This window comes from Furipterus horrens, unplaced genomic scaffold, assembly GCF_987537825.1.
Source record: "Furipterus horrens unplaced genomic scaffold, mFurHor1.1.pri manual_scaffold_5, whole genome shotgun sequence".
In the NCBI taxonomy this organism is placed as follows: Eukaryota; Metazoa; Chordata; class Mammalia; order Chiroptera; family Furipteridae; genus Furipterus; species Furipterus horrens.
This window is the reverse complement of record NW_028327175.1, coordinates 129,527,942-129,553,092: the sequence shown is the minus strand read 5'-3', so window position 1 is coordinate 129,553,092 and position 25,151 is coordinate 129,527,942. Positions and strand designations below refer to the sequence as shown.

At 38.0% G+C, this 25,151-nt stretch overlaps 3 protein-coding genes across 4 annotated transcripts in view; 1 reads left to right on the top strand and 2 right to left on the bottom strand.

Moving 5' to 3' along the window:
- LOC150009813 (acyl-coenzyme A synthetase ACSM4, mitochondrial-like) overlaps nucleotides 1-9,683 on the top strand; it is a 32,190-nt gene extending 22,507 nt beyond the window's left edge. The window contains 10 exon segments of the mRNA XM_090279395.1: nucleotides 83-226; nucleotides 977-1,133; nucleotides 2,872-2,941; nucleotides 4,395-4,528; nucleotides 5,190-5,270; nucleotides 5,399-5,500; nucleotides 6,162-6,289; nucleotides 6,385-6,484; nucleotides 8,270-8,389; nucleotides 9,513-9,683. Of these exon segments, the coding sequence (XP_090135521.1) occupies nucleotides 83-226; nucleotides 977-1,133; nucleotides 2,872-2,941; nucleotides 4,395-4,528; nucleotides 5,190-5,270; nucleotides 5,399-5,500; nucleotides 6,162-6,289; nucleotides 6,385-6,484; nucleotides 8,270-8,389; nucleotides 9,513-9,599 (1,123 nt within the window). The 3' untranslated portion in view covers nucleotides 9,600-9,683.
- PDILT (protein disulfide isomerase like, testis expressed) overlaps nucleotides 1-14,231 on the bottom strand; it is a 96,842-nt gene extending 82,611 nt beyond the window's left edge. The window contains exon 1 of the mRNA XM_090277788.1: nucleotides 14,197-14,231. The gene's annotated coding sequence lies outside the window, so the exon portion shown is untranslated. The remainder of the gene's footprint in view (nucleotides 1-14,196) is intronic.
- THUMPD1 (THUMP domain 1 NAT10 acetyltransferase adaptor) lies at nucleotides 9,053-20,728 on the bottom strand. 2 transcript variants are annotated; one of them, XM_090277790.1, is made up of 5 exons: nucleotides 20,325-20,728; nucleotides 18,876-19,047; nucleotides 17,638-17,886; nucleotides 14,197-14,644; nucleotides 9,053-12,345 (listed from the first exon to the last, which is right to left on the bottom strand). In XM_090277790.1, the coding sequence occupies exons 1-4, from the start codon at nucleotides 20,553-20,555 to the stop codon at nucleotides 14,223-14,225; spliced, it is 1,074 nt and encodes a 357-aa protein (XP_090133916.1). In that variant the 5' UTR covers nucleotides 20,556-20,728; the 3' UTR covers nucleotides 9,053-12,345; nucleotides 14,197-14,222. The 2 variants fall into 2 exon arrangements, with proteins under 2 accessions (XP_090133916.1, XP_090133915.1); XM_090277789.1 differs by lacking the exon at nucleotides 9,053-12,345 and having other exon boundaries at nucleotides 13,140-14,644.
- Nucleotides 20,729-25,151: the final 4,423 nt, after the last annotated feature.

The window sequence follows — 25,151 nt, the reverse complement described above, 5'->3', positions numbered from 1 at the left end:
GGGCATAAGTAGCAGAACAAAATAAACTCCAGTTGAACTGATCTGCCATCTTCAGCCACGATCTGTGGTCCATATTTTACAGATCCACCTCTGCAGATCACACCTGTGTGGAGACAGAAAGTCAAGAGCCGATGGCCATTTATTTCACCAATGGGACCACAGGCTCTCCTAAAATGGCTCAGCACTCTCAGAGCAGCCTTGGAATTGGGTATATCCTCTGTGGAAGGTAGGGAGAAAAACTCTGTTTTGGCTAAACTCTTCCCTGAGCTGTTAACATGTGTTGCCTAGTTGAACCTTACTTGCATACTACCAGACATCTCCCATGCAACATCTACAAAACAGAACTATTGATGCCTCTGCCCAGCCTTAGGTCAATACATGGCACCAGCTCACTAACTGATCAAGCAAGAACTTAGGAATCATCCTTGAATAAATCCCCACAAGAGCATGTCTTGCTCCTTCTCTTCATCTCCAGGTAAATTTATGTACCCAGAAACATCTTTCTGGATATCCCCAAACTATCTATCATTACCTTGTTTTATTTTCCTAACAGCACTTATCACTATTTAAAATTACAATATCAATTTACATGTTAATTCACTTGACTGTGTGCTTATTCACTATCTAGCTCCCTAAAATAAGAGCAGAGATCTTTTGGTCTATGTTGCTCATTATCCTAGGTAGAACAGTGCCTAGCATATGACATTTGCTCAACAATTATTTGTTGCATCAATGGAAAAACTCAGAAAATTCTGCCAAACCCAGACTCCCACTCAACTCTCAGACTACATAAGATTCTGAAAAAGGCTTCTAACAAAAGTGTTAGGTAGCATCACTCATCCTGCCTTGGGGCTTCTTTGACCCTTCTTTGTAGTCATTGAGGTTCCAGCCAGTTCTCAAAGGCACAAGTTTGTTTGATTTCCTGGCTGCTTTGTTTTGTTTTTGTGTGTGTCTATTGCTTCTCCATATCGTTTAGGTATTGGCTAGATCTGAAGTCATCAGACATCATATGAAACATGTCCGACACTGGCTGGGTCAAGGCCGCCATTGGCAGTGTGTTTTCTCCCTGGCTCCAGGGAGCCTGTGTTTTTGTGCATCGGATGGCCCAGTTTGACACTGACATCTTCCTAGATGTAAGTCATAACTTGGGGTTACATCTCTCCCTTGTATCCCCCCAAACCACAGAGAAATGAGCCCTCAGAATACAGGACTTCTTGGGCTTATGGAAATCATTCCTTTTTAAAACACTGAGTGTTCAGGGCTTTTGAATGTACTTGTGCTTCAAATTGTTCAGGATTTGTTAATGTCACTGAATCTGTGCCTGCTGAAGAGTCTAATTCTAAATAACAAATTAGAAGTCTCCAGTCTAAAATCTGATTAGTTGAACAAAGACAGTAACTGATAAATCTGAACCCCTGTGTGGAGGAAACTGAAGGTGGGGTCACCTTTTGGCCAGAGCTGCTCCTTCCTTTCTCCCCATGAGAAGCTCTGTTAATTCTCAGAACTCAGCGTTCTTGAAACCAGGCATGTTCCTCCTTCTCAGCCAGAGACAGCTAGATTGAGGTTTCAAACGGCTCTGATTTCCTTAGCCTTTAGAAAAATGGGATTCAGCCCAATTATTTTCAACTATTAGATATCAATTAAGTTTAACAAAATACATGTCATTAAATAAAAACACACCATGCTTGTGTGTGCATAAAAGCTATCCTCACCCTGTTATTTTGCTAAGTGGCCTGACAAGATGGCTTGACGTCTTAACAGAAATGTCAGGTAACATAAGAACTGGAATCTCTACATCAGGTTTGCAAAGTTCCCTGAAGTATAATAGATGAGTTAACATTGCAGTTTCAAAATCTAAATTTGTAAAATCAGTATATTTTTATATTACATATTTTATACTTAATTTTTATTGAAAGGTACCTCTTAATATTACCTTTACTATTAAATTAAGATATATGAACATATTCTTAAATTAATTGATATATTCATGTAATGATGTTTTTATTATTAAGCTTATTTAATATAGCATTATGTAAGATATTAAAGTAAGAATATTCTTATTTTGCAAAGATAGCATGTGTATTATAAGTGCTATAAAAATGTTTATGGATTCACACTATTCTTAGTTATAGACACTACACTAATTAAGAACAGTTGGATTCTAGGGAGCAAGTACCTACAGTGGAAATACTCATTTACAGATCAAGAGTTACACTTGACCTATGATAATCCAGACAGCCTAGACATAGAGCTTTAGAGTGTTCTCTCAGATGCTTAAACTTAATACCTATTGTTGATTCATTATGTAATATAGTGGAACCTGTTTAGAAAGAAGATCTCTAAAACATTATTTCTTCATATTTAAGATGCATTTGATTTTAAGGAGTTAGAGGCATAATAAGCCCTGCAAATCTTAAACAATTAATAAAAGACCTGAAAAATGCCTTACTTATCTATTTTATCAATCCACTCAAAAGGATTGAAGTGTTGGAAAGGTTTTGGTAGATTAGCTTATAGATCCAGAGTCAGTACTATCCAGTAGTTAGTACTTCAAAATTTCACTATGAGAGGTAATTTGCATCCCCAAAGTAGAATATATCAGTTCATACTTTGGGGTGGTTCTCAAATTCAACAATTCACTTGTTGAATTTGGCTGCGTATGTCTATTACTGTAACATATACATATTCCTTCCAATATTGAAAATTCCCAATAGACATACAGTCACTGGTGACAACCAATAAATATTTGCCTTCTTATTCTTATGAGATGGGTGCATGTTAAAATGAAAGAGAATTTGGGGTTGTAGACAGCAACTCTAGTAATGGCCTTTAATGAACCATTTCTGACACCTGTGTCTCTCCATCATTCAGACACTTACCACTTACCCTATCAAAACCCCATGCAGTGCTCCCACTGTGTACCGATGCTTGTGCAAAAAGACCTTAAGAGATACTTGGGCAGAAATCACCATTTGAACTACAAGCAAAAGCTATAATGAGAGCAAATAATTACATGCGGGGGGTGGGGGGTGGGTGCGGGTGCTATCCTGTGCATTGTAGGATGCTGAGCAGCATTATACCCAGCCAGTATTACCTTCTTCTCCACCAGATGTGATGATCAAAAATATCTCCAGATATTTCCTAAAGTCTCTGGGGGTGGAGAAAGGAGCAAAATTGCCACCACCACCCCACCCCACCCCGCCCCCAGTTTAAGAATAACAGGGATAGCCTCTGAGCATTTTCCAGGGACGACCAGAGTCCTACAGTCCCAGAACTCCCACCACTTCCCACCCCACCCCCCAAACAACCATAATGCATTTATACTGCCTTAAAGAGAAGCTAATGAAGTCTTATGATTTGAAGATTCTATTAAATTTGGTCAAATGACCTGAACATCCAGTGGAGCTGCAATGCATGTTTAAGTAATATGCATTGACTACATGAGGAGAGAAAGAAGAGAGAAACAATTTAAGTAGTGTGTGCAGGTTAACCCATACTCTGTTCCCCCAAGGTGTGGGCGCCCAGTAGGGAGTGCTGTGAGAGACAGAATAAAGCAGGTATGAATCTTCTCTCATCATAGTCAAAGTCAACTCCTTTGTGGCCCTCAAATGTGAGCATCTTGGTCACATTTCAAGAGTAATTCAAGGGCTACTCAAGGGTTATTTTGAATAGGCATTATTCATGCCCTACCACACACTCTGGTCCAGTTAGGATCTCACCAAATCAGAGTGAGGCTGTTCCAAACTTTCTCACCTGAGTCCTGTGGTTAAAAGCTCAAGCTCCAAAGTCAAAAGGGCAGGGCTCTGCTATTTACTAATAGTGAGACCTTGGACACTCAAGGTGACCTTGATAGGCTTCCCTTAACTCCATTCATAAGAGGATTAAGGGCAGCTCATGGGGTTGTGCTGAGAATTCAGTGTAAGTAGCATGCTTGGTGAGACACCTGACAAGTACTAAGTGCAGAGCACAGACTATCCAGCTCAGTCCTTTACTGAGGCCTTGGGCAAGTTCTTTAAGTTCTCTCAGCCTCAGTTTCCTCACCTGTAAAGTAGGGGTTATGAGAATGCTCCTAAAGCCCTTACAACATAGTAAATGCTCAACTAATGTTAATGTTGTTATACCACTTGTAAGTGCTTAATATCATTATTAGCACTTTCTTCTACCTTTTTTCCTCTTTAATAGCCTGCTAAAATATAAGCTGTCAGGAAACTCTGTTTTAATCACTAGTATTCCTGGAACAATGTCTGGCAAGATTGGAGGTGCTCAACAAATATTCCTTAAGTAACACTCCTCTGACTTACCTCTCCTAGCTCATTTGCTTGTTGCTACAACATCCCAATTATCTCGTAATGAAAGCCACTCAGATTTCTTCCCCAAAGACCCCATGCAACTCTGTCTCTCAAGATACAAATTCAAGAAGCTGCAGCACTGCTTGACAGGAGGGGAGCTACTCAACCCAGAAGTGCGGGAACAGTGGAAGGGGCAGACTGGGCTGGAACTGTACGAGAGCTATGGACAGACTGAAGTGGTACATTTAATAGGCAAAGCCTTTCAACCCCAGAACTGTCAACTAGCCCCTAAAGTGTCTCCATCATGCTCCGTAATTTTTAGGGATCTTCTCAGGATACCTTACCTTGCCAGCAGTACCAAAACCTCTGAATTACCCAATTAGGTTTCTCTGGAGGGGAATTATGATTATTCCTTACAGTCTTCCTGTCTCCTCCCCACACAAGAGAAGTTTCAGAGGGGGTTGGGATTGGAGAGGTTCAGAATTGTGCAGTTCATCTTTCCATCACACTGGAAGGACCCGAGAGCCCCAGTAAAGAATTTATTCCAAGGCACACTTAATGGTATCCTTGACCTAAAGGAGCAGTCTTCAAAGCGTGGGCCTCAAACCAGCAGTATCAGCATGTGGGGATTTGGTAGGAATACAGGTTCTCAGAAACCCCCTCCCCAGACCTACTGAATTAGAAACTCTGGGATGGGGCCCAGTAATCTGTCTTAACAATACTCCAGGTAATTTTGATAAACAGTCAAGTTTGAGAACCACTGAACTAAATTATTTTAGAGCATGAGCTTGCATACTGGGAAAACTGGTCAAAAGTGAACCCTAAGTTTTATTGTCATGATATAAATAGCTACTGAAAATGAATTTTTACATACTTATGTGAAACATGCCCTCCCAATAGGGAATAATTTGTGCCAATCAGAAAGGACAAGAAATTAAACCAGGCTCGATGGGAAAGGGAGTACTCCCATACGATGTCCAGGTGGGTAACATCTGACTGGTTCAATAAAGAATGTTTTATATAGTTTTCTGCTATTCATTATATAACTATTCCTAACCATTTTCATTTTGTGAAAAGTTAAAGAACCTCAACTGTTTCTTTCATTCTAGATTATAGATGAAAATGGCAATATCCTACCACCTGGCAAAGAAGGAGAAATTGCCCTCAGACTACAGTCTACATGGCCCTTCTGTTTCTTCTCAGAATATGTGGTATGAGAATGTAGAACATGCTATTTATACTTTAATGGAAAAGGTGTATAAGGAGCCATACACATTTTAGTCCAAATTTCATACCCACCATGTTTTGCTCTGTAATCTTGGGCAAGTCACAACATCCAAGTCTATCTCCTCAACTGTAAAAGAGGGATACTATCTTCTATCTCCTAAGTTTTGTAAAGATTGAATTCTATGTTAGAAACCAGTTGTAGTGGTTGTCCTCAGAAAGGAGGCCTGGACAGGCTGCTGGGGAGAGGGTGTTATACAGAGCACTAGAAGTAAAAGATATTTCCTTTTTATTATAATCAGGCATTTTGTCTTCTATGCTATGAACTACCTTTTTAAAAAATCAATTTCTTTAGAAATAGCATGAGCAATGTACTCATCACTTCATTGGTGCCATACCCCTTTTTCTTTTTCCTTTTTAATCCTCACCTGAGGATAAGTTTATTGATTTTTTTTAAGAGAGGAAGGGAGAGAGAAACATTGATGTGAGAAACATCGATTGGTTGCCTCCTGTATGCCTCCCAACCGGGGAATGAACCTGCAACCTTTTGGTGTACAGATGCTCCAACCAACTGACCCACCCAGCCAGGCCACACCCTTTTTTCTATTCTGGCCAAATTAATCCCCAACATCATCATTTGATTCCTAGGACAACCCACACAAAACTGCAGCCACAATAAGAGGAAATTTTTATGTCACTGGAGATAAAGGCATGATGGACAGTGATGGGTATTTCTGGTTTGTTGGCAGAGCTGATGATGTCATCATATCCTCTGAGTTTGTAAATTAACCACTGCTAGAAAGTAATAATTTGCCAGGGAAGATTTCTTACTTGGTGGAGTAGTGATCTAATACCTCTTTTCTTCTTTTAGTTACCGTATTGGGCCATTTGAAGTTGAGAGTGCACTGACTGAGCACCCAGCAGTTGTTGAATCAGCTGTTGTCAGCAGTCCAGACTCAATCAGAGGAGAGGTAGTATGAATGTCACTAATGAAAGTAGCCATTTTATATTTTCAAGTTCTGTCCATGTGTCCACTCTAAAGATTGAATCAGGAGTAGTCATATAATTCTCATTATGAGACATTCATGTGGCAAAAATGTACACTTGCAATCAACTTTGCACAAGAATTGTATCCCAAAGGGGATATAATAGGACTGTTTTGGCGTCAAGTGACAAAAATTCAACTCAAATGAACAAGTTTAAAAAAAAAGGAATTTATTGGTTTGCCCATAACTGAGGTCTACAGGTACAGCTACATCCAAGGGTTCACATGAAGTTGGCAAAACTTAGTCTTTTCATTTACTAGCTCTGCTGTTAAGTCGCCTCCATTTGGGACGGTTCTTCTTACTTGACAGCAACCAACTCCAGAGGCACACAGCTTCACAACCCCAGGGAAGGAGACAGCTTTCTTTCCAAGTTTCAAGCAATTCCCAGAATGGCATTTGCCTATCTTGGATCACCTGTCTAACCAACGTGGTCTGGGGAATGGTATATGCTGACTGGCCAGACCTGGATCATATGCTGGTTATTGGAAGTAGGAGTTTCTGGCAATCCCGCCATAGAGAAGATAGGGTAATCCTCCACAGAAAAATCAGGGTACTGTTACCAAAAAAATTTAAAAAGAGAGACAACAGATACTGCATAAGCAAAAAGCTGCAGGTGTTATTGTATGTATGACTGTCATCGTACTAAGAATATATTTTCTCACAGAAACAATGCAAACAGGAGACTGTGGCCAGCTTGCCAAACAAGTCCCACAAACCTACTTAGGAAACTCAGGGAATGACCGCAGTACCTTAGCTCTAGTAGGAAGCTTTTAGCACGGCAAGGAAAAGATCCCTCTCCTCATGTAAGTCCCTACAGACTCAGCAAGTTGCAAAATTTCAAAAACAATTTGCCTATCAGTATCCTCCCACATCTCTCTACCCCCTCTCACATGCAGTGATCCTCTGCAGTGACTCTATGAATCTCACACTCATACATGCTGTACCACTTCCACACTCAGTAGAATCCATTCTCCAAAATATTTTTTCCCTGTCACCATCTTCTCATTCTCTCATATAACTGATTTCAGCTGAACATCAAAAGTAAACATAAATTAGAATCAATATATGAATAATTAATAATTTAAACTATACTTGCTAACCTCAATAATTAACTGGTGGGTTTTAAAATAGCATTACAAAAACAAGCAAAAAATATCAGGCAAGATGTTTCTCTCTCTGTCTCTCCCTCTGTCTCTCTCAAATCAATAGACACATTTTCAGGTGAGGATTAAAAGGAAAAAGAAAAAAAGAAAGGCCTTTCAAAGGTAGATCTATCCTTCCTGAGATTGCATCTCCCAACATATGCAATCTCCTTCAGGCCTCCCCAACCCCTTTCAAACCACACATCCTCTAGAACCTCCATGTCACCCTACTACAGGCTTGTAATAATACAGGTTTGATGAAGTAAGTGGTCATCTGCAAATCAAGGACTGCCTGTGCAATAAATAGGATCTCAGATTAAAATGTTTAATATGTATGTGACGTGTAAATAAAACTCAACCTTCAGCTCTATTGAACCACACTCACAAGCCACTTATCTGCATTTAGATCTCAAAACCTCACTTGTACCCACCCAAGCTTTGTTCAGTGATTCAGATGTGCATTCATCATTTAAACTATTAACAAATGAGGAATACCTGTGTTCAGCATTGGTTCCCAAATCGGTGTGTCTGAAAAACAAGCATCGATAACTTCACTCTTCTTCTGCAGGTAGTGAAAGCTTTTGTTTTCTTATCTGCACCTTTTAAGTCATCCAACCCAGAGAAATTAACTCTTGAACTTCAGGATCATGTGAAAAAATCAACTGCACCTTATAAATATCCAAGAAAGGCAAGTATTTTGCTCAAAAGTAAGAGTATGTGACCAAACCAGGGTCTAAGCTAATAAGTACAACATATTGATTTTATTAGTTTTTGAGCTTAGGGTAGCTCCTTATATAAAGTAGATTGTTTAGCCCTAAGAATTTTGCTTTAAAATATTTTATATTAGGATATTACAAATGTTTAATAAACTTTGCGACACTGAGTAACTACTAAGAAGCTTCATATGCCTAAATCAGTCCCATTCCATGAGAGAAAAAATGGTGGCAAATTATTTTTAAAGCCAGTACCTGATTCATCTACCATAGTACTCTTGGGCCATAATACATTCATAACTTCAAAGGGCAGGCCTTTAAGTATCAAGTGACCGAATTTAAGGCTCAGGACAAAGATATACAAACTGTTAAATCTTTCTTGAAACATTCTTTAAAGGAGGAATTAAGAATAATTCTATATAGATACAGAGATGGCACTGCAATGTCCTTGTAGTCCTGGAATTCTACTGGTTGATAATGATGAGAATTCCATTTCCACTGGCATAATTTTAGTGAAAAGATTGTTAATTTCAACCTATTAATTAGCTAATTTTCTCCATTAAATTCACGAAATCAATGATTAGTTGATTATCAGAAAAGTTTGAGGATATTTAAAAATATACTAAGTCTTTTCTTGAGGGAGCGTAAATCAAAGCATAAAGAGAAAATTGTGTGTACTTAAAATTACCTCTAAAAAATCTCCCTCAGAACCTTCAGGACCCCGCTTTAAAATAAAGCTCAAAACCTTAGAATTAATTATTTCTCTGTGTATTTACATGTGGCCTCTATTGCCTAGGTCTAATCTGAACTGGAAGAAAACAATGGAGTAAAAGATTACATTCTTCTAGCAAAGTAAATGGGTGAATTGGCACTTAAGAAAACCACAATAAAGTGCCACTGTCATTTTTACTATACAAACGGAAGGTCCTCATCCTCACCCCCCTCAACACACACACAAATTCAATGAGCTTAGGCTCAGACAACCCTCAGACTCTGAAACTAATGCCAGAGTTTCATGAATACTTTCTCCTATTGTACTGACAGTAGAATAAGTCAAAATGGAATCAAGTGTCTCATAATATGTTTTCATTTAATTAGGTGGAATTTGTTGAAAACCTCCCAAAGACAACCACTGGAAAAATCAAATGCAACGTTTTAAGAGACCACAAATGGGGACGAACATAGCCTGACAGGAAACCAAGTCATGAAGAACTTACAGAGTCACTTTCTTTTAGTCTGTTTCCTAATAATTCAGTGACAACTCTCAATTTTTCCTGGTTGAAAACTCAACTGAGTTTGTGTTTTGTACTTAGCCAAAAAATAAATAAAAATCTAAATATTTGAGAAGATAATTGTTACAATGATCAAACCGACAAAGGCAATGACTGTCTTATAATGTTTAAAATTGCAGAGGTCAAATGATTGCTTGGAAATACACAGTGGACAATGAATTTATTTTGTGACTGATTAATTCAAAATAAAGATTAGAAGTATTCTACAAGAAATGTTCAAGATCAAATTCTGCTTAACATTTTTATATATTACTAATTCTTTAAGATGGATTAAAATATTAAGGTTAAAATAAGAAGTGTATATATAATTCAAAAGCCAGCAAGTAAGTTTAATTAAGTACTATATTACTGTAACTCATTTTGAAGCATATTCACTATAAAATATTTGAAACTTGGATCAATTAAAATTATTCAAGAGCAATTAATAAATTTATTTATCTTTACTATTTAGGACAATATAATGACATTTGTTGATACATAATTTGACATATAAACATCTTTTACGATATACCTACTTATTATAAAGCAAGAGATTTACTAAGAGATGGAAAGAAAGAAAAAGTACAGGACATCAATCTTATGAAACAAGTTTACTTTGATTTTTCTAAAAATATCAGGAACTATAAAAAACAAGCTCAATATTTTGCCATACCAAAAGCAATACAAGTAAAAATAACATTTAGAAATCATGTTTAACCTTAGAGAAACATGTTTTAAAGTAGCAAGTTTAACACTTTCCTTCATATAGCAAAACAAATTTACTGAACCACAACGCTAAGGTAGACTTTTTTAAACTGACATAATTTTTAAAAAGAAAACAAACAAAAAAGCATTCAATTCTAACCAGGAATCTCATCATTTATAAAATAATATGCTCAAATATTAAACAGTGAAAATAAACAGTTGGTAAACTTGAAAACAAATCTTTCATTGAATAAATTGAGATTCCAACAGTATACAGCACTTTATAGCCGGGGAAGCACAGCTCATCACACTCAGGTCTTACTGAATACAAATAAATATAAAAGGAGATTAAAACAAACTACTACACCAAAGTAGCAGCTTTCTCACAGTAAAAGCAACCCAGTTTTGCGAAGCTCTATGCTCTGCGTGCATTAGGCCAATTTTATTCCCAGAGTTCCAGAGTCATGCACTATCAAAATAAAAGTAAACTTTGACTTGGAGCAAGTCTGATAAGGCATCAAAATCCTATTCTGTTCCCCAAAATGCTACTCTTATCATTTCAAGATGACTTCAACCTATTAAGAATTAACATTCTAAGTATGAGTTCTGGCTGGAAAAAGTCCAGCCATTGTTAATATGAGAACAGTTTGCAAATCGATGTAACCTGGCAGCCAAGGAGAGAGGACTAGAATGTGCATGTGTGAAGAATGAACTTCACAGTACTAGTCAGTGGGGGCGGTAGACACTGTTGAGTGAGCATGTGTACTGCATAGCCCTCTGCATTCAAAATGACTGAGCAAGAAGAGCAACAAATCTGCACCAAATTTTGCGTTAAGCTTAAACATTCCTTTACAGAAACTATTCATATGATTCAGAAGTCCACAGCTATGGGCAATTGGTGATTGGCAGATTCATCACAACGCACCAGCTCATGCATCATGTTTCATGCAGTTTGTTGGCAAAACATCAAATCACTAAGGTGACTCAGCTCCCCTACAGCCCAGATTTGGCACCCTTTGACCTCTAGCTTTTCCCAAAATTAAAATCATCTTTGAAAGCAAAGATTTCAGACCACTGATGAGATTCAGGAAAATACTACATGGCAGCTGATGGCAATTGGGAGAACTGTGTGAGATCCTAAGGTGCCTACTTTGATGGGGACTGAGGCATCGATGTCCTATGTACCATGTTTCTTGTATCTTCTTCAATAAATGTCTTTATTTTTCATATTACATGGTTGGATACCTTCTGGACAGACATCGTATGTAAAGTTATATAGGGAAATTCCAGCCTCATCTGCATTAGCAATGTCTATTCTCCTTGCCTCTCCTAAATCCTTCCAGTCTGGTTTCTAGCTAGGATAAAAATATATTCACATGCTCTCTAGTCATTAAACAAACATAGCCATTTGTAATACTTCCAAACTTTTTAAAATTTAAGAATAAATCTCCAAAAGCTAACTTCACAACCTTTTAATATTCTCAATCTGGACATTTCATAACTCTCTTTGGTGTCTGTCTCTTCCAGCTTTTTTCATTGTTTTGCTTTGGAGGAATCCTTGGAAAAAAAACTTTCAAATTAAGGGAACCCTCATGGTATTAAGTGTGAGCAATAAACTGAAGGATACTCTTATGTCACAGAAATCCAGAACTGTCAGACTAGGACTCAGTTCATTCTCTTCTCTTAGACAAAAATCTCAGGCTGAAGCCTTAGAAAAGGCGTTCCTCTCCCAGTCATATACAAGTGTTAGGAAAAGAAGAGAAAATGCTGTTTAATTTGGTTTTGCAGTTCTTCTAGGCCTGTTAATGGCTTGAGATTTGTTACTTCCTTCACTCAAGCTCAAGTGGCTGTGGAAACATTTCAAGAGTTCATTTGGCAAGGTGATTGTTCCAGAGTCCATTTCTTTTTATTCTAAGAATCTTGTCACTTTTAAGAAAAAAATTTTCTCCAGGACCCTGTAAAAACATGTTTGTTTGTTCAAGCAACGAGAAATGTCTGCTAAGTAGACTAGTATCTGTAGCCATTCTTTATCTTCATAGCATTCAGCAAAATCTGGCCCAGTATTTTCTTGTAAGTACTCTGCTAATTCACCTTTCAATTCAAGCACCCAACTCTAATAAGCTACTGGTTTCTATATGTAAAAGGGTTATGTGCTCTTTGTTCAGGTTTTATTTCTGGAATTTTGAAAACATATCCTTGCATAAATGGGTCTTTAATAGAGTTAACCATTTTTGTAGCATTATCCAAAACTTTCATTTCATCCAGCTTTTTATATCAGCACCTCTCTGTGAAGAAAGCAGTGTGCTATAACATCAACATCAGGATTTTCTTTTATTAAAATGAGGCAAAACTTGTCATGAAGCAGCCACTGATGGGCCACCAAGAGTACAGATGAAAGACCTTTGGTTTTCAGACATGAAGATCCATTAAATGTATACTTGTCTTTGTTTTGAAAGGCTCCTAGCAGCAGAAAAGTTTTCTTAAATTTCATCATCATTTACAAATCTTGCAAATGCTATATATTATGTCAAATATCCATTGTAAGTTATGTGTCTATTCACTATGTTGTATACCTATAACTAATATAAAATGGAATGTCAACTGTAAGTGAAAAATTTAAAAATAAATTTTAAAAATAAATATTCATGAAATCTGTTGACACATCAATCCAGATAGAACTGCTGCTTTGCAGTTAATGACAAAAAACGTTTTAGCATCATGTGACATGTCAATTTCTTAGAGTAAAATCTTTCCAATTTTTTAACTTCTTGTCCTAGTATTTCAATGTTGGTATTATTAGATTCTTGCCAACTATGAGAAATTTTATTTTGTGAAATAAGTTCTGCTACTAAATAATTTGCTTCCTAAAACTTTTCACTGAATGTGATTTTCTTTAACAAAAGCTTTACTGTTTTGATATTCCAAAAACCATTTAAAATAATCAACATCTTTACCTATCAAATGGCTATGATTTACAGTTACAGTGCTGGGCCAAATGCTAGGTTTATAAGTCGCATTCCACAGATGATGTACAAAGGAATAGGGCAGCTTGGATTATGAGTCCATATAACCATTGAAAAGTAGCTTTCATTGTAAAGTAAGAATTTCTCTCTGTCCCTTGTTGTACCAATGTACTCAAATAACTCAAAAGACTAATTCTTAATCACTAACCTTATCAGAAATGTCTGTATTCTATGCCTAGCATGGGCCTTTTCTATGTCACACCTGCTTTCAAAAACTGTAGCACTGGACCATTAGAGTTTGTTTGCCACAAATGTTAGTAAAATATAAAAAAGGGCCTAACAGCTAAACAAGAAATCACGAAAAGTACAAAAACTTCCCAAAACAATTCACTTCTACCTATATGACCCATGTTTTTGCAAACTACCAGGAGACAACTGAGTTGCAATACACAAAAATTCCTTCATTAGAATGAAAATTTCCCTCAAAGTTTATATTTTATAGAGCTGTTCTCTCCCATTAGTGAGTTGGCAGTGCAGAGGAATGTGGGGAAGGTAATCATGAGGGGGAGGCCAACGTCATCCTCCTACCACCCTCCCCTACGTGTTAAGAGTGTTCACCAATTTCCATCTTCTCCTGGCTCACCCAAATGCACATGGGCTGCCTCTACATTGCCAGACAGAGCTGAAACAATCTAAGAAAACTGTCAGCGGGTCTGCTCAGTGGCTGTTCAGCACCGTGAGCAGAGTGTTATGCAGTACAAGAAGTTCAAAAACAAAATTTTCAGTAACAATTTTACAAAGAACCCCAGCAACAGTTCACAGAATCACAGTTGAGAAACTCACCTCCAACACCAAGTGATTTCTTTTCTCTATGAGAGGTCATTTTCATTTGACTCAGATGCTTCTGTGACTTGACTTGCAAGTTCAGATTTAGCTCCTCCCTCATTTGCCACCAGTGTCTCAGATAACGGTTTTGCCTGCCCCAGCTCCTCACTATTCTCTGTTACCACCTGCTGGTTATTTTTTTCTTCTGCTAGGTCATTTTGATTTGATCTGTCACCAGCTTCCAATTTAGCTTCTTTTCCATTTCCTGCTTGCACCATCTGCTTGGAGTTAGGCTGTGGTGTGTCCTTAGCACTCTTCACCACCTCCTGAAGATTATACTTTCTGAACAACACGTAATCTTTCACAACACTCAGGCAACAGACAGCTTTAATGATTTCTATTACCACTGTGTATTGTGGATTGGTAAGATCCACTTTGTTTTCCGAATTGAGGCTTCCTACGATTCCTGTAACAAAAAGCATAGGAAAACACCCAGGCTGTGAAGCATACCTTGAAGCTCGAGATACAAAAACAATCTTTCATCTCTTTCTGCCTGTGACTTATTACACCAAGACACATATAAACCCACTCTTCTACACAGATCTCAGTCAAAAACCCTGAACTCTCTCAAAAAATAAATACAAATGAAATCTTGAGACATTTAATAAGAGTACTTTTTCCCAAACAAAAATTCTATCTTGATTTGAGAAACACTTAATATCTAACTACCAGAAAAATCACATATCCATTTAAATATATTTGCTCTAATTAAAATTTATTTTTAAAATGTTTTATTTTAGTATAGTGACTACTAGAGAAAAAGGGGATGGGGTAGATAGAAGAGAGTAAAGGGAGGATAAATGGTGATGGAAGGAGACTTGACTTGGGGTGGTGTACACACAATACAATATACAGATGATGTATTATAGAATCGTACACCTGAAATTGATGTAATTTTATTAACCAATGTCACCCTAATACACTCAATTTAAAAAAATAAGTCACACTACCACAGTGAAAAAAAGGACAGTTATATAAAAAATAAAGTAAATATAAATATTTTATTTTATTTTTTCAATTATAGTTTACATTCAATATTATTCTGTATTAGTTTCAGGTGTACAACATAGTAGTTAGACTATCACATACTTTACAGAGTGGTTCCCCCCCGCCCCAAGATTTCAAGTATCCATCTGACAGTTATTACACTGTTATTAACTATATGCCCTATGTGATACTTTACATTCCTGTGACTATTCTTTAACTACTAATTTGTACTTAATCCCTTCACCTTTTCACCCATTCCTCCAAATCCCCTCTCCTCTATCAAAACCATCAGTCTGTTCTCTGTACCTATGAGTCTGTTTCAATTTTGTTTTGGTCTTTAGATTCCACATATAAGTAGAATTATATAGCATTTGTCTTTCTCTGTCTGACTTAATTCACTTAGCACAATATCCTCTAGATCCATCCAAGCTCTCTATCACAAAAGCTAACATTTCATTCCCGTTCGTGGCCGAGTAGTACTCCACAGTTTTTTTGTACACTCATCTACTGATGGGCACCTGGGTTGCTTCCATATCTTGGCCATTGCAAAAATGCTATAATGAACATGGTGATGCATATTCTTTTGAATTAATGTTTTGGATTTCTTTGGATATATTCCCAAAAGTGGAATTGCTGTGTCAAAGGGCAATTCTTTATATTAATAAATGAAATGCAGAAAAATCATTTGACAAAATCCAGCACCCATTTATAAAAACTCTCAGCAAACTGAGAATAGAGGGAACAGACCATAACATAATAAAGGCCATATATGAAAAACCCACAGCCAATATCATACTCAATGGAGAAAACTAAAAGTGGTTCTCTTAAGATCAGGAACAAGACAGGGTGTTGGCTTTCACCACTCTTATTCAACCTAGTACTGGAAATCCTAGCTGTAGCAATCAGACAAGAAAAAGAAATAAAGGGCATCCAAATTGGAAAGGAAGAAGTAAAACTGTCATCATTTGCAGATACTATATCTAGAGAATCCTAAAGGTTCCAAGAAACTATTAGAACCGATAAATTCAGTAAAGTAGTTTGACACAAAATAAATATCCAAGAATCAGTTGCATTTTTATACACCAATAAGAACTATCCAGAATGGGTAACTAAGAAAACACTCCCATTTACAATTGCATTAAAAAAAAAACACCTAGGAATAAATTAAATCAAGGAGGTAAAAGATCTGTACTCAGAGAAATTATAAGACATTGAAGAAAGAAATCAAAGAAAATACTTATAATTGGAAGCATACACCGTGTTTGTGGATAGGAAGAATTAACGTCATTAAAATGTCCATACTACCCAAAGCAAGCTATAGATTCAACACAATTCCTATCAAAATACCAATGATGTATTTCATAGAACTAGAACAAATAATCCAAAAATTTAAATGGAAATACAAAAGAACCCAAATAGTAACAGAAATCTTGACAAATACGAACAAAGTGGGAGGTATCACATACTACCTGATATTAGACTATACTATTAATACAAGCCCACAGTAATCAAAACAGCGTGGTACTGGCATAAAAACAGACATACAAATCAATGGAACCAAACAGAGAGCTGAGAAATGAACCCATACCTATATGGTCAATTAATCTATGACAAAGAAAACAAGAACATATAATGGGGCAAAGACAGTCTATTCAATAAATGGTGCTGGGAAGACTGGACAGATACATACAAAAAAAAGAAACTAGACCACTTGCTTATACCATATACAAAAATAAACTCAAAATAGATTAAAGACTTAAATTCAAGACTCAAAACCATGAAACTACTAGAAGAAAACACAGGCAGTAAAATCTCAGGCATTTCTCTTAGCAATATTTTTTTGACATATCTTCTCAGGCAAGAGAAACAAAAAATAATAATAAATAAATGGGACTGCAGCAAACTAAAAAGATTTTGCACAGCAAGAGAAACTATCAACAAAACGAAGAGGCAAGCTACTGAATGGGAGAACATATTTGCCAATGACACATGTGATAAGGGTTTAATATCCAAAACTTACAAAGAACTCAGACAACTCCACACCAGAAAAATTAACAACCCAATTAAAAAGTGGGCAGAGGATCTGAATAGACATTTCTTCCAAGAGGATATACACATGGCCAAAAGACACATGAAAAGATGCTTAACATCACTAACCATCAGAGAAATGCAAAGTCAGAGCCACAATGAGATACCACTTCACACCTGTTAGAATGGCTATCAACAATAAATCAACAAACAAGTGCTGGTGAAGGCGTGGAGAAAAGGGAACCTTAGTGCATTGTTGGTGAGAATGCAGACTGGTGCAATCACTCTGGAAAACAGTGTGAAGGCCCCCCCACCCCCCAAAAAAATCTTAATAACAACTATTTACCATTACACACCATTTTAAAATCACTAAGAGAAACATACCTGCCAATTCTTTGATAACTTCTTCTCTATTCACATGACTGTTATTTCGAGCTTTGTATACAATCTGAAATGTCCCTTTATTCGGGGCTTTAAACCAGGGTTCCAAAAACGTTTCTGCATATTTTTTCATATCTTCTAAGAAAGCCTTGCATGTGCCTGAGACGGGTAACATTCGCAGAATAACCCGAGTCTTCTTCTTCTTGGTTTTATACATATCTTGGAGAATATGATGCACCAATTCCTCAGGTTCTAAAAGAAAAAGAAAAAGTACAGAACAGATAAATTGAGAACATAACTTCTCGGGCATTTTAAAGTCTCTCCAAACTCTCTAAAATGAATTTTCATTGGCAGTGACATAAGTTGACAGTTGAATAGAAGTAATTATCATAATGAATTTTAAATAAGTCTAACCAACCATGTTTTTCAACTAATATTTCTTCAGTGCCTAATATGTACCTGATATTTTAACTCTTAAACTTATTACTGCTTTCACTAACAACTGTTCATGAAGAGAGCAGAGTTACATTTTTGTAATGTCTGACTTATCCAATGACAAAAACATACTGTTTTTTCCTATACAATGGCAACTAACAGTGTAACAAACATTAAATAGTATATATATATATATATATATATATTTTTTTTTTTTTTACAAAAACAAACAAAACAAGAATCTACAAGTCACTTAGCTAAGTCTGTCCAGAAATCTAGATCTCAGACTTTGGAGGAGCCCCAAATCATGGGCTGCACAAGGTCATGGCGTAGTCCTTCAGCCACATTCTGATAACATGCAAGTCTCTTTGGGGCTGCTCAGTGCTTTCAATACTTTTAAATTAGTTAACTGCATTTTAAAAAATCTAGAAACTTCTCCAGATTACCAACTTATTTTGAAAAATCAGAAGATATGGACCTACCAGGACTACATTCCCTAAAGTCTGAAGCCATTCCAAATTGGCTGGAGCTGACTAGCAGCTCCTTTTATATACAATGCACACTTGTTTTACCTAAAGTTATATACAAAGTGGCAAAACCAAGTTTCCACTCTTAAATCAATGTTATGTCCACCACTCCATTCTAGCTCTCCATATGCCTACTGATAACACAGTGTAGAGAGGATGCAATCAAATACTTAACTGAACCATAACCGTGAAGCCATTTTGTAGACAGTATTCTCTGGGATAGGGAGATGTCCAAATATTACAGGATCAATAATGTTAAGATGTATTAGTCAGACACACCTATCCCAAGTGTCCTGATGAAGACTACATTATTTGCTCCACTCTCCACTGACTGGAACCTTCTTAGCCTCATCAACGTAGATGCCTTAATGTCACCAACTTCTTTCTTCAAGGCAGCCTCCATATCATCGTCTTCTTCACTTCCAGAGGGCTGCTGATCTTTGTCTAAAAACTGTTTGCATAAAACTAATGAGCAGAAATGCCATAACAACTCATATGAAGTTATAATTAACTACTGATGTGAAAGCCTCAGTGGCAGATAGTACAATATTGACAACAAATCTTTTTATTAAGAGACTGAGACCTCACTCCCTCCAAAATGAGAAGGAAGAAGGGCATTCCCTCAGACTGTGGTGCATATAATTTGAAAATGTTTTCAAAAGCACATTGACAGTCGGGGACAGAGGGAAATGTGTTCACCAGATAAATCATCCTAGGGTGGACCTCAGTCCCATTACCAGATATCTTTGTGCCTAATGATACTCTCCTTTTGGACAGATTAGACCAATAGTTATGGAATTAAAAACCCGTACTCCTGTTTCACCAAGGAAGAGGGAACAGAAATAGCTCAAGAACTTGCTCAAAGTACCAGTATAGACAGGACAACCACTTGCTGCCGGGTTCTTTGCCCCATCAATGGCATTGCGAATCACATAACTGTACACATTTTTGGAGCCTTTATTATATACCAAGATGTATTTCATGTACATAAGCAACTTTTTCAGCCAGTCTTAAAAAGTGCTATCATTATTCTCTTTTTTATCTAGCTCAGCAGAAGTAAATAACGTGTGCATGTCCAAGCCCCACAGCCAGTAAATGATAGTACCTAAATTCAAATCCCCTCTGTACTAACCCTCCTTCATTTAATATCTGGGGTGTCCATATATGTATTAGTCCAGATTCTAAACCAAGAATACAAAGATTTGCAGACTGCGTTGGGGCAATCAGATTTGATGTGGTACTGGTACAAAAGTTATTACTTTGAAAATGTAATTCTTACTGTTTCAGAGATACTGTTAGGAGAAACATTATTAAGGCCATGATGTTCAGATAGAGGTACAATACGGCAAAAACCGTGAAGACCAAGAATGTTTGTTTCTTGTGAAACTAGACCATCTACTTAAACTACTCAACCCTCTCGTCCTCCTGACATTACTTCACACGGCTGTCGCAAGACGTTTCTTTAAAAGCTTCAGAAACACAACACCTGGACCGCAGGAAGCAATCTATAAAAAGGAACCACCATGATTAAAAATGGGAAAAAAGTGCAAGGCGTAAGCATTTCCAGCCCAAGTCACTGCCTTAGAGCTGCTACCAGATAACGTGAGGGGGCGGGAAGGAAGCGAGGTCCCGCCCTGCTCGCCCTGGCAAACAACTCGCGCAGGCGTCTGAAGGCCGCGCGGCCTTCCCAAACCCCGAGGGATGTTCTCCCCGCAGAAGGGCCTGTACCTGTTCCGGCCCGTACAGACCGTCGCCGTATTCGTTGAGCAGGCTGTAGGCTTCCTCCACGCACTTGCGCTCGTTCATGTTGCAGGTGATAAGAATGCCCTGCAGCCCGGGCTGCAGCTGCAGGGGCCCGCCGCCGTCGCAGCGCCGAGCACGCTTTGCCTGCAAGTACTGAGCCTTCCCTTTGCGCTTCGCGCCGCCAGCTTGGGGGTGCTGCTGGTCTGCGTTCGCCATGGTGCGCGGCAGCGGCGGCCGGCCAGAAACGTGCTTCTCCGCGACTTCTGGCGCCCCTCGTCCTCCGGGCGCGGGCTAGTTATGTAAGGGATGAGCGAAGATTTCCCCTGGTCCAGTCTCCAAGCTGTTTTCCGGGTTTCGTCGCCTTCTAAAGCCGGTCTTTGTCAATCTTAGAGCGGCGGCGCAAACCCGCCCCCGCCCCGCCCTCTCCCGCCCCGTCCCGCCCCTGCGGGGGTTGACAGACACTTCTCCCCACTGGAAGGAGTGGTTTCCCTGGAAAAGCTTTCTGTACAGGCCGGACGGTAAACTTAGGTGCGATCTCTAGCTGGATCTAGGTCGTGCTTGCAAAGAACCGTTTAATTTACTTATTCATAATCACTGACTTAATATTTATTAAGCACCTATGTGCTAGTAATTGCCCTATACTGAGGTTGAGACTATTAGCAAAGCAAGACTCATACTCACGTTGCTCTTATAAGTCAGATGTTTTTTAGAAGTCAGTGGGGCCTGGGGCCTTCCAAACTATCCTACATATTTTTTGCTTCTATTGAAATGTGCGTATTCTATACACTTCCTTTAATACTCCTGTTGGAGGACCCCAAAGGTACAAAGAAAAACAGGACACAAAGTACGAGAAACTCATTGAGGTCAGAAACCTGATTATCACAATGAGAAATATACAAGGAAGTTTAGTCAAACTGTAACATTAAATTGTCTCTAAGGAAACATTTTAACTTGTAAAATATATTTATATTAGTACCAAAAATATTGTATTAAATTCTTCATGCACTTTTGTTTGACATTGATGTTATAACAAGTGATAAACATTTTGGTAAATTATTGTTCCAAGTTCACTTGATCTGGACAGGAAATCGTATTCTTCGGTTTTGGTTTTGACCCCAGATCTACCAGTCTTTACAAAAAGTATGTCAACACTAATTTTTTTCTTCTACCTATATATTGAACACAACCTTTACTTTTCAGAAGGTCACTCGTGGAGACAGATAGCATAGATTTCTGAAGGTCCTTGGTTGTGAAGAACAGCATCATTACACCGACATTGCTATGGTGTCAGAAAGCATAGAAAGAGCTGGCTGAACTTGTTTTCTTTTTCCTTTCATCCTTAGGGCCTAGTGTAGTACCTAGTCCATATTAAAGGATCAAAAATGTTTTTGAATTAAACTAACACAAAAAATGATAACAAAGGAAAAGATTAAGAAGGAAAGTACACACAAGTCCTGATCCCACTAAAGCACATCAGGGGAGCTAGAAAAGGGCATTTATCTCTGAAAGAATCTCTCTTTCTTCTACTGGCTAAATTTCAGTTGCCATACACTGCCCCCTGGCAGCAGGATCTTAGAGTTAGCGTACACATAAAACTAAAACTTATAGTTTGAGCACCAATTATATTTTTTATTTCATTTTTCAATTATGGTTTACATTCAGTATTATTTTGTATTAGTTTCAGGTATACATCATAACTGTTAGACAATTATACACTTTATTTTTTTTTATCTTTTATTTTTGGTTCAACTCCATTAGGTTTTATTTTTTTTAAGTATATTTTATTGATTATATTGTTACAATAGTTCCAATTTTCCCCCTTTGCTACCCTCCACCCAGCACCCACCCTCCCCCAGCAATCCCCCCCCCATATCCATGCCCCTGGTTTGTACATACAAGCTCTCCCGCTTCACCCTTCCATATATTCTTCTCTTTTTAAAACTAAATGATTAATTATTTTAATAATAAAAAATAACAATCCCTTCCTCTCAGATATTAAGACCCTTTATAATCTTATAAAGGACAATGGGCGAAGGTCTCAAGCTCCTCTAGCTGCTTCAAGCTGGACATGGTCGTCGTCCTTCCTACCCTTGGGTCCAGAAATCCCTAATAAGAGTGGGGGTGTGGAAGGGAGGGTGGCCTTCTCACATGGGGAAGGATCGTGCAGACTCCAGGTCAGTTGGCTGTCCCCAGACAACGGCATGCTTGGTTTAACAGGCTGGCATCCTTGTTGTATTCTGGGGGCAACAGATTTGGCAAAAGGGTTAAAAGACATCATTCACTTCATAACTACTAGGTGACAAAAGGCAGGGATTAATTTTTCAATGTCCCACATTAGGGGAAAAAAAGGGGGCTTCTTTGGAGGGAGGTGTACCAGGCACATCTCACCTGTCCAAAACCCTTTTGCCCATTATACTTAGTTTGAGTTGAGGGAAATATTTTCAGTTTCCCTCCTCTCAGACCTCTGGGCCCTTTCTGTCCAAGCCATTAGGATAGAAAAGAGAAACCAGTTTTAAAGTGAAGCCCACAAACCACCCCATTCTTCACCAACCCACCCACTTAGTTCAGCCAAACAATTGAGTCTCAGGAGGCAGCGCTGCAGACAGGATTAAGTGAGGCCTATACATACAGACAATCACTCAGGTAATGAGATCATAGGCTTATGCCCTTTGAAAACAGAAAACACGTTAATTTATGTAACATAACCCAAAACAAGTCTCTAAATCTGTAAGACTGTCTTACTGGAAAGACATCCAGTTGCAAGGCATTTGACATTCTTCTTGCCTGTAAATTAAATATCTTTGATGATACCACATACTTTAACTTTCAAGTGAAAACATATTTTAAATGAAACTTTAAAGACGATTAGCTGCACTACTTTATAGTCTACCATTGAGCATTGTGATTTTCCTTGAATAATGATTTTTCTCCCTAAGATTACCCTCCTTGTCATTAAAGGGACTGCATTAAGTCCATTTTTAATTTATCTTGTTCATTTGCATAAGCACAACAAGAGCAGCAAATGATCACTTATGATCTTTATTTCTGCTTTGCTGGAACTTACGCAAGGAACATTTAGGGTGACCTTCAGTCTGCCCTTCAGGGCACAGAAGCTGAGCGACATACCTGGCATTCAGCCTTCCCTGTATACACCTGTCTTTTTCCAAGTCCTCTGGTTTTCCATTGTGCCTGAAGGTCCCTTATAGCCATCATTCAGGAAAACAACCTTCATTCCTTCCCTGGAAAGATTGCTGTGGATCGCACAACCAACCATGGTACCAGGCCTTTTATCTCATGGGCTTTTACTACCTTTGAAAGTCATTCCCAGTTCCTCAGGGCATTTTGGTAACAACCAGAGCCCAAGCATGTCTCCTTTAGGCATAACATTCCAGTCAAAGACTTGGTCAAAAAAAAACCCTCTATTAACAACTGGTCTAATTAGTTTTATGCAAAGAAACTTATGTCATTACTTACTTCTTTAGAATGCCAAACTCTGGAGGGATCAGATAGGGAGAAAAATATAAACGTGAAGGAAAATCCTTGTCCTTCAAATATTCACTGAACTGGCATTTCCATTCTTCATATTTTCATTTTTCCCCCACTAAAAAATTTTTTGTTTGCTTTTCCATTACAGTTGTCCCACTTTTTTCCTCCTCTTGCTTCCCTGCACCCTGTCCCTCCCTTCCCCCACATTCAGTCCCCACTCAGTTGCCCATGTCCGTGGGTCATTTATACATGTTCTTTGACTAGACCCTTCCCCTTCTTAATCCTTCTCTCCCTCCCCCCTCCCCCCTAGTTACTGTTAGTCTACTCCTTGTTTACATGCCTCTGGTTCAATTATGCTCATTTGTTTGTGTTGTTCATTAGTTTCCTGTAATAGGTGACAGCATAAGGTATTTTTCTTTTGTTGCCTGGCTTATTTCGCTAAGCATAATTCTCTCTAGTTCCATCCATGTTGTTGCAAATGGTAGAAGTTCCTTCTTTCTTTAGGCTACATAGTACTCCATTGTGTACCACAGTTTTTTGATCCATTCATCTACAGATGGGCACTTAGGTTGTTTCCAGCACTTGGCTATTGTAAATAGTGCTGCGATGAACATTGGACTGCGTATGTTCTTTAGAATTGGTGTTTGAGGATTTTTTGGATATAATCCTAGCAATGGAATTGCTGGTTCAAAAGGCAGTTCCATTTTTAGTTTTTTGAGGAAATTCCAAACTGTTTTCCATAGTGGCTGCACCAGTCTGCATTCCCACCAACAGTATACTAGGATTCCCATTTCTCCACATCCTCCATCCTCACCAGCACTTGTTTGTTGATTTGTTGATGATGGCCATTCTGACTGGTGTGAGGTGGTATCTCATCGTGGTTTTTATTTGCATCCCTCTGATGGCTAGTGATGAACATTCTTTCATATGTCTATGGACCCTCTGTATGTCCTCTTTGGAGAAATGTTTGTTCAGATCCTTTGACCATTTTCTAACTGGGTTTTCTGTCTTCTTGGTGTTCAGTCGTATGAGTTCTTTATATATTTTGGAAATCAATCCCTTGTCTGAGGTACCATTGGAAAATATGTTTTCCTATATAGTTGGTTGCCTTTTCATCTTGCTGATGTTTTCTTTAGCTGAGCAGAAACTTTTTAGTTTGATGTAGTCCCATTTATTTTTTCCTTTATTTCCCTTGCCTTAGGAGATATATCAGTGAAAATGTTGCTACGTGGGATATCAGAAATTTTCCTGTCTATGTTTTCCTCTAAAACTTTTATGGTCTCACAGCCTACATTTAAGTGTTTGATCCATTTTGAGTTTATTCTG

Bases quoted from the DNA above. Each gene is read 5' to 3' on its own strand.
- THUMPD1 (XM_090277790.1), bottom strand. From the start codon at position 20,555: ATGGCGAACGCAGACCAGCAGCACCCCCAAGCTGGCGGCGCGAAGCGC. The intron at 19,048-20,324 runs GTACAGGCCCTT...TTATGCAAACAG, and splicing joins GTCTGTACGGGCCGGAACAG to TTTTTAGACAAAGATCAGCA. The intron at 14,645-17,637 runs GTATGTTTCTCT...TTTTTGTTACAG, and splicing joins AGTTATCAAAGAATTGGCAG to GAATCGTAGGAAGCCTCAAT.